Source organism: Sebastes fasciatus, chromosome 23 (genome assembly GCF_043250625.1).
Source record: "Sebastes fasciatus isolate fSebFas1 chromosome 23, fSebFas1.pri, whole genome shotgun sequence".
NCBI classification, from domain to species: Eukaryota; Metazoa; Chordata; class Actinopteri; order Perciformes; family Sebastidae; genus Sebastes; species Sebastes fasciatus.
The window spans coordinates 3,454,385-3,463,918 of record NC_133817.1 but is presented as its reverse complement, the minus strand read 5'-3'; the positions used below and the strand labels follow the sequence as shown (position 1 = coordinate 3,463,918).

The 9,534-nt window shown below is 42.5% G+C and overlaps 1 protein-coding gene across 2 annotated transcripts; it reads left to right on the top strand.

Moving 5' to 3' along the window:
* The first annotated feature begins 346 nt into the window (after positions 1-346).
* phlda1 (pleckstrin homology-like domain, family A, member 1) lies at positions 347-8,202 on the top strand. 2 transcript variants are annotated; one of them, XR_012592662.1, is made up of 2 exons: positions 347-1,299; positions 4,196-8,202. XR_012592662.1 is itself a non-coding variant. In XM_074625566.1 (2 exons), the coding sequence occupies exon 1, from the start codon at positions 478-480 to the stop codon at positions 973-975; it is 498 nt and encodes a 165-aa protein (XP_074481667.1). In that variant the 5' UTR covers positions 347-477; the 3' UTR covers positions 976-1,016; positions 4,196-8,201. The 2 variants fall into 2 exon arrangements, 1 of the variants encoding a protein (XP_074481667.1); XM_074625566.1 differs by having other exon boundaries at positions 347-1,016; positions 4,196-8,201.
* The last annotated feature ends 1,332 nt before the right edge of the window (positions 8,203-9,534 follow it).

Genomic DNA, 9,534 nt, shown 5'->3' with positions numbered 1-9,534 from the left:
CCTGTATGATGTTAACAGGCTAAAATAAAGTGTTTATTATTAATAAACTACACAGTACAGTATATAAATAGTATAAACTGTAACTACTAGCAGTATAACTTGCTGTTCTGTGTACTGGGGAGTAGAGTCTCCTATTAATAATAACACAATATTATCAAAGTACTTTTAAATATAAATTTGTGGCTGTCAAAATGTAAAAACTCATTATTATTATTATAATTAGTAGTAGTAGGTTATTGTAGTTGTGAGTGTGTGTGGAGGCTGGAGCCACTGAGGGGGGGCGGTGCTCCTCTCCATCAGACCCCTCCCACCCTCCAAACCTCCTTCACACACTGTGACCAGCAGCCAGACAGCCAGACCAGCAGACAGCAGCTTCCACCTCCTCCTCCACTACAACCAGCACCTCCTCACTCACTCACCAGCACATCTCATGTCCTCTGAGCTGGAAGCCTGAAGGAGGAGAGGAAGAAGAAGAAGATGCTGGAAAACGGCAGGAAGGTGTTCAAGGAGGGTCTGCTGGAGAAGAGGAGCGACGGGCTGCTGCAGCTCTGGAAGAAGAAGCACTGCGTCCTGACCGAGGACGGCGTGCTGCTGCTGCCGCCCAAACAGCACGACCAGCCGCAGCACCACCACCAGCAGCAGCAGCAGCAGCAGCAGCAGCAGCAGCAGCAGCAGCAGCACGGTGGAGGAACCGGAGGAGAACCGGGCAAAGTCAAGGAGCTGCACTTCGCCAACATGAAGACGGTGGACTGCGTGGAGAGGAAGGGCAAGTACGTGTACTTCACTGTGGTCATGACTGAAGGAGGCAAGGAGATCGACTTCAGGTGCCCGCAGGACGAGGGCTGGAACGCGGAGATCACCTTGCAGATGGTCCAGTACAAGAACCGGCAGGCGATCCTGGCCGTCAAGTCCACCCGGCAGAAGCAGCAGCTGCTCGGACAGAAGACGCTCCGCAGCTCGCCGAACGTTGCGTGACCTGCGGTGCATCCTGCAGAGACATTGGTGCACCACTAGTGGTAAGAGACTGACCACCACCTGGGGGATCCCCTTTACTGATTAAGGACCACATGTTTGGTTTTATTCCCTGGATAAATGAGGACACCATAGCTTTACAGTCCTCTCCTCACAGATCACCATCAAAACCCCCCTGAGGGTGAATATTCTGGATGAAATGGTACAAAATGTGGATTTACTTTGGAGTAAAAGAAAAGTTTGGGAGCCTCTTGCTGTAGGCCTGCCTATATGTGTCCCATTATGGAGGTGAAATCCTGGGGAAATGTGCTGGATATCCATTCCCAGGCAGGTTTGATGGGCTTCTCTTTTTTTTTCTTTTCAATATTATATATATATATTTTTTTTTTTTGTTCATTTTGAAACAACAGAACAAACATTCACAAACGTCCCCAATAATAACATTATTGGTACAAAGAAACTTAAAGGGACTATTTGTAACTTTCAGAATTGTTTGTTAACAGCGACACCTGTGGCCGCTAAGTCAATGAAAGTCAGCGTCGGGTTCGCGCTTGCTCGCTCCTACATAGACGTGAACGAGCATCACTCAAAACAGTGAGGCGACACACGTCAGCTAAAAGCACAATATCACTCTATATTTCAGCTGCTTGGCAGTAATGTTAGCTGACCAGACAGAGGCCTCTCCATGAATCAATGCTGATCCTAGTGTTGGCTTTTCCCCAGAGGCTGAAGCAGGAAGAGAAACATTATCGTCAGACACCGGCACCCGGTCGGAGACGATAACGTTTCTCTCTGCAGAGCCCCGTCACTTCACAAGACACGGGAAACCTCTGTTGGTCTGGAGGAGCTGCAGCATTTATTTCTGCACAAACGTCCACTGAACATTCACTAGATATTCTCAGAGCTACTAACTCTTCTGCAGTGTGGAGTGAGCAGCATGCACGTGTAGAGGTGGAGCGAGACAGCGAGAACGCGTGCAGTGTGTGAGTGAAGGCAGGCAGCGGAGAGGAGATTCCGGCCACATGTGAGCGCACACATGCGTGCGCGACCTGGTAGATTTATACGTGTAACAAGTTACAAACAGTCCCTTTTAAATTATACACATCAACACTGGAAAATGTGTTCATAGTATCCGTTTAAAACGTTTGAACATTATGTGTTAAAGCTAAACCTTTGAAAAGTAGTGCTCCAGAGTGGCTCCAAATTATGCGTAAAGACGCACAGATTATGCGTAAAGGTGAATCCACAGTGTTTTTCAGTGTATGCACATCACACATTGACTTCCAAATTTACTGTGACACTCTTCAACCTGAGCTGCAGCACAGTCAGCAGTGTGTGTGCCACACCAGAGCCAAGTGTATGGAGCAGTACAGTCCAACTACACATCACCACCACAGCACAGCAGCTCCTCTCACTCCAACTTGGTGAAATAAGCTGCTTTGTGTCTGTATGGATAACACATCTCCATGCACGTGGCTCTCTGTGGTGACATGGTGATTTGTTGTCACACTGAGGTTTCAACCCAGCAAAGCATCAATGGACTAAACACCCGGAAACAATGTTATTGTTCTGTCATTGTGATGAAATGGTGGAAACACTGGTCCTGCACATTCACTGTTACGGAAAGGATTGTTACACAATTTTCCAAACATGTTTCTTTTAGATGGACTTTGGTGAGAAACCCCATTGTGATATGAAGTTGCCAAGATAGATATTTGAGTAATATTTGTCCTCTAGATCAGGGCTTCACTGTACTGGAGTCTCAGTGAGCAGCAGGGCCGTAGCTACTGTTGAGGTCTGAGGTCATGTAAATGTTGGTAGAGTTAAATATTCAAATTTTGGTCAAACTATATTTTGGCGTGAAAATGCTATTTACCCTTCAAGGCCTTCTAAAAATGTTTTCCCACATGACCTGACGTAGGTTTCTGCATGATGACGCTACTTTATACATCCTCATAGTCAGTGTATTAACGTTAACTTAGATGGCGGTCGGCATGCTCCCTGTTTGGAGAACCGGCACGGAAGCTAAGCAACGTACTGCTGTGGACGCCACGTTAGTTGGAATCTGAACAAACTAACCGATCAATGCAGCGGTACACCAGTAGCTCCTGTGTTCTGTGAGGAAAATTACTGTTTTTGTGAATGGAGTCTGGTGGCTTTGAAGAGAGCGATTTAACAGCTTCAGTTCCCCGTCAGAAAGGGCTGTCCGACGGCGAGGTAAAGCTGTGAAAATATTTTAAATATAGCGTTAAACTGCTCCTGTTCACAGCCGCTATAACTCGCCGTCAGACAGCCCCACTGCGTTCACATTATTCATAATCTTATTGATTAGCTTACTTTGGTAACCTACGTCACTGTTTTTTTGCTAATGGCTGAGTGGGCAGAACACAGATGGACCCGCCCTTTAAATTAATAATGTGATGCCTACTTTTAGGCTGATTCCAGTATTTTTAGACTTAATAAATCTAAATTTGATTTATCTTTAGGCCAACAGAGAAGTTAAATGAATAAAAGATTCAAAATTTCACCCTTAAAACTGTAGTACTGGCAGTTTAGAAAAGGCTTTGTAACATAATAAATACATAAAATATAGCTAAATTGATAAAATATGACAAATTCAAAATGTTTAAAACATACTGACCAAAATTATCCGAGGAACGGTTGCGCAACCTCTGGAACTGAAAAGTGAAGCCAATATGGACATGCCTTAAACTGCTACTGTTACTCTTAGTCAGCTGCTGCACTAACTAGCGTGTGACTGACAGGTCGCTTGTTCAGCGTTTGGTTGCACACCCTCTCGTGTCACTTCCAGTTCCAAAAAACCAAGATGACTCAAGGCTTCAATACTGCAGTCCACAAACAGCATGGTGACTACGTCCACTTCTTATACAGTCTATGGTTGCACAGGAGACTTGATTAATGACCTCAGTATCTCTAAAACCCTGGTTACGGCCCTGCTGAGCAATGATCCCCACTCTCCCATACATGCTTATTTATTTTATGTGAGAACTAAACGTATCCTCAGTTTCACATAAAGTGAGGGAAAACAGTTTTTTCCGTTATGTCACCGTGAGTCGGCGTCGATATTTTGATCCAGACTGTTGAAATGAAACGAGCAGCCCGAGGTCCTGTTATATTGAGTCCATGTTTCAAGTGACTTTAGATTTGCCTCCTGTGTCAGGCACCACCAGTCTGCAGTCGGTTTAATTGATTGCATCCGCAGGTTAATTGGACGCTCAGCTGGAGGGTGAATATCGACGAGGGGCTGCGTCCCTGTTCCCCCCCCCCCGCCACCACACACCTCCACTCTCCAGGAGAACCCCTCTTCCACGTCGTGGTGTCCACAGACCAGCGTCGCCCTTTTACAATACAGAGACTTGTTTCACAAAAAGACTGATGGACAAAAAGCATGTGAGAAAACAACTGTACTCTACCGTTGCGATGGGGTTATCCCTTATTTATTAGATGTATATATATTTTATATAAACAAATGTTATGTTGTTGATGAATGTTCGGTGTGTTTGTTGATAGAGTGGAACAAGAAATACTCGTTCGGAGGTTCCCAGCCCACGTTACACATAAACTCCATTGGGAATAAGCTGACATATAGTTCATTTAGAATGGTAGGTTAGTCAGATCACTTCATTACTGGTAAAAATGTGCCACGTTTTCATTTTTCAACTGAACCAAAGAATCATTTCATTACATTTCTTCTCTTATGCAGCTCAGAATATACTATACTAAAATACTATATGATGAGATACCTGCATGACTAATTTGTTTGATTGCTTGATTTATTAATAACCGCAGTACATCTTTTCATTGTGTACATCAATTCATCATTTTCCTGCATTCATAGATTAACACTTGCTTTCTTGTGAGTCTTAAATCTGTAGGATACGATACAGTTTATTACCCCTTCGGTTTTGTTTCAGTGGCTACAGAGAAGAGCTTGGTTATATAGTGAGGAAGTAACATGCACAGTTGAGTTTTTGTTATATCGACTGCTCTAAAGACTATTTAATTGGTTGCATTGAATCTCAGTTGGTGGGGAAACATTAACTCTGTTTACTGGCTCCAAAACAAGACTTCTTGGTCAAAGCAGAAGTTATTGTAGCTTGTTAGCTGTGTTGCACCATCTACTTATATTCAGCGCCATATCCTTAATGGTACGTGTCCATAGGGGCGTTTTTTATCGCGAGGGGACGCGACTCTTGTCATTTGATTTTCTTTTCACAAACGGATATTAAAAAACAAAAAATGAGTGGTTATTTGATTTTCGTTTTAAAAAAAAAAATATATATCGAAATACAAGACGTTTTTCATCATCAGGGTCAAAAAGGGGATGAACTAAACTAAAAAAAACAGGTTGATTTTCATTTTCTATTTCTAAAAACAAAAAATAAAATCACTAGAAGACAGATACGAAAAAAACGCCCCGTGTTTTTCATATTCTGCGACCGGAAGTTGCCATTTACAAAGTAAGAGCGCGTATGAGGACGGTGCTGTGACATGTCTTCTTCCCTGAGACACACTCTCTTAATGTTTCAATAAACTACGTACTGATCCGTGTCCATCACCTTCAGTTACACAGCAGCAGCACCATGCTTCTTCTCTCATATAGCACCGTCCTCATACGTGCGCTTACTTTGTAAATGGCAACTTCCGGTCGCAGAATATGAAAAAACGGGGCGTTTTTTTTCGTCTCTGTTCTAGTGATTTTATTTTTTGTTTTTAGAAATAGAAAATGAAAATCAACCCGTTTTTTAAGTTTAGTTCATCCCTTTTTGACCCCGATAAAGAAAAACGTCTTGTATTTCAATATTATCTTTTTGTATTTTAAAACGAAAATCAAATAACCACTCATTTTTTTGCTCTTTAATATCCGTTTTTGAAAGGAAAATCAAATGCCCAAAAGATATGCTGACCTTTCTCCTTTATATTTTGAGTTGCTCCTTAGCAATTCAAGCTTCAAGCTCTAAAATGTGGCCCCACCCACTGACATTTACCCCGACCAATCAGATTATTTCTGTCTCTGTAGCAGCTCTGCCTTTGAGAAATGTTCATAATACAATACATCTGATCTGCAATTTACTGCAAGATATGAAATGCTTTTCAGGAGAACAAATGAGGCTGTGATTGTTGTGAAAGTGAAGGTGGTGATATATATAAAGGGCAACATGTAGTGGAACGTGACAGGTAACGGCCTCCTCTATTGTTTTTTCTCTCATGATGTCGTTCTGTCAGGAAACGTGTTATTTCACTCTGGCTCAGGTTGTTTCCTGTTTGCCACTGCTTCCCCCTTCTTGCCACTCAGCCAAACCAACACATGCCTCCGTGTTGCTGTCATCTCCCACACAGGGTAAGAGCTGTGCCCTTTATCTAATAACACGACTGGTCTGATGCTTCTCTGACATGCCTTCCTGTTGCCATCATTACACACACACACACACAGTTATAGCTGTGCCCTTTGTAGCCACTGTCCAATTTCTTATTTCAACGTGAGATCTATTTTCATACCTCGAAAAGATACATTCCATTAAAATTTAAAAAACAACACAGTGTCTCGTGTGGTTTCTTTCCTTTCTCCTCCTGCAGCAGATGAGTTTCCGAGCCCGGCAGTTCATCGGGGTCATCTCAGTGACCTGTTTAACTAGCTGCTGCTCCGTCAGCCTGCAGCCCTTTCATGCTTTACAACCGCTGAACCTTTCACGCCCCCCGTTTCCTCGTCTAAAAGTAGAAGCTGTGCGGGAGAATTAGGTTTCACTGCCAGTTGTTGCCGCTCAGATAATCTGCCAGCGCGTAATGTCAAAAGGACACGTGGCTCCGGCTACTCTCCCCCGTCTAACGCTGAGCTAATTCAATTAAACGTGGCGCACATGACGGCATCCTTTCTGACACATGGAGGGACTCACTGCTGCCGGGGAGGAACATCGCTGTGGCTGTGTGAGGAAGCAGCTTGTCTCTCTAGATATTCAAGTCTGGAGTCACCTACTCTCACAGTCCTTGAATATTGCTTTTCCTCTTTTCTGTTCTTTTGAAAATTTGACAATAGTCACACAGGTGCATTCAGAGATTAATAAAAAATGTATAACCAAAAAAAAAAGACGAAAAGTACTTTGACATTTTGAAGTCTGTGGACATTCTGAGATTCTTCCTCTGTGTTTAGACTTCTTGATCAAAACAGGAGAAGTTGTTGTAGCTTGTTAGCTGTGTTCCAACATCTGCTTTTATTTAGCTCTGCTTTGTTGACGGCGCCGTATCCAGTTCTTATTATACATCCGTGGTGTCAACTTATTGCCACCTTATCTATTGTTTTGACTAGCTTCTAGCTTTCTTATTGTAAGTTAACTACTGGCATATGGTAATGCAATCTGCAATCTGCAACCTCAGCATAGATGCCGACAAATCCTACACACGGCTCCTTTAATTAATTCAAATGAACCTAATGTAATGTGGAATTTGTCTACAGGCAAGCACACAATTTAACATATATGAAGAGTAAATAATAAAGTAGAATAAATAAAATGGTGAATTCATTTTACTTGTTTCAGTAAGTTTAAATAGTGCACTTCTTCACAGGAGATACATCTGGAAATAAACCACTGCGTTTAGCGTTAACATAAATGTCTCAGAACTTTCTATTTTCCGTATAATTACCACCAAATAACGGCACTTTCGGGGAAATATTTGGACATATTGGACTAGTAAAAAAAAGTGTTACCAAATATCATCTTTGTCTTCAAGATAACACAGGAAATAGGTATTTTCTGTGAGGCGCTACTGTGTTCAGATGAACCTACACAAGGGGAGGAAAGCTAAGTGAGGACATGATAAAGTTGTCTTGTTGTTGACATCCCTCCAGCGTGGCGGTGCGTCCCTTTGAACTCCCCGGCAGCAGCTGCTCTTCAAACGTTACATAAGAAGCCTCTGTAACTCCGTCTTGGCATGTAGGTTGACTGCCAACGTATTCCTCACCATCATCTCTCTTTGATCAGGAGGATGATGTAAAAAAAACTTGTGACAGCAGGTGCATGTGACACTAAGTGACTTTCAAAGAGCTTTTAATCCACATCTGTGAGGTCCCTCCTGAATCCTCCTCAACACCTGTGTTTCACCACAGATGATCCCAGTTTGACCTGCTGACCTCTGGCAAGGTTAAGAACGATTTGGGGTGTAATTGAATTTTTTAAGAGATGATTTACGTCATAGTAAAAAAGAATCTTGCACACTGCTTTTGAATTTAAGACGCTTATTGGATCAGTACATCAATCTAACATTTCAGTACCTTCATCAGAGTATGCAGCCCGTATGGATGCCACGATAGCGTGCAATAAGTACGCCTTTCTTGATTTCTGTGTCTTTTGTACGCCATGTATCCTGTACTGACTGCAATGTAAATAATAAATGCTACGTTAAGAGATAGTGACGTAGTATAAAAAGTGAGAAAGAGGGGGGATGGATGGATCCAACAAATTCTGGACTTTTAACCAGGAGACCCGTGTTCCAGACTGTTGTTGTCCAGTGTTTTGTTAGTGACGTTTGTCATGTGTTTTTTGTTGACGTTAGTGACGTGTTTTCCGTAGTTGTTTCTGTAAGTTTTTTTACGTAGTTTACTGACTTATTTTAAGCCCAACCATGACGTTTTCCCTTACCCTAACTCAGTGGTTTTCTTGTGGACGTTTGTGTGGCGTACAAATGACGCAAAATTGCTAAAATGCATACTCATGACATGTGGTATTTATACGCTTACCCGTGAGACCGGGTTGGAGTATGAGTTAAGAATAACGCTGGCAATATTCTTTTTTCTTTCTGTCAATGAATCCCATGAAAAGACCAACACTAACAATCTGTTAGTCCGACTCTCAATACTTTTTGACTCCCTGTTTTTCTTTTTACTTTTAGTACGTACTGCAACTGCCCTTATAAAATACGTACGGTTGCATCCAGTGTGCATACAACTGGGACATAATACTACATGATAACATTGCACCTTGAACTTTGACTCTCTTGCTCATACATCCACTGCGCAGAAGATTGTTGGTCAGAATAGCCCGAAAAGCATGCTGGTTTGCACACTGCTAAAATACGACCAGATGTAGTAGGACATCCTAGTATTCCTGGCATACTAAATAGTATGGTAGTACGGGGTATTGGAACTCACTTTTTCCTCAGTAATCTCCTAAAACAGCTGTGCACTGTAGTTTTTTTTTACAAATGCTTCTTTAACAGGAGGGAATAGTGCGTTCATTTGTAGGGGACTATTTTCAGCGGTGGATTAATCCATATTTGGTGCTCTAGTGAGTATTTGGGGCAGCAGGACGGTGGATGTGAGATTGAGTCTAAATAAACTACAGTGTGTGTGTTCATGGTAATGAAGGAAGACGTCACCCAGTGCAACAGTGTGGCTCACTGATGTGTTTTTAACAACAATGGAGCTCTAAGGCACAGAGGAAGAAGAGATATCAGTGATTGGATTTGGTCTTTTAGTGTTTATTGTTGCCAGTATGCTTCGTCAGAAGTGCTCGTTGGATGGTCGAACAGCTTCGGAAACTGCTGGGT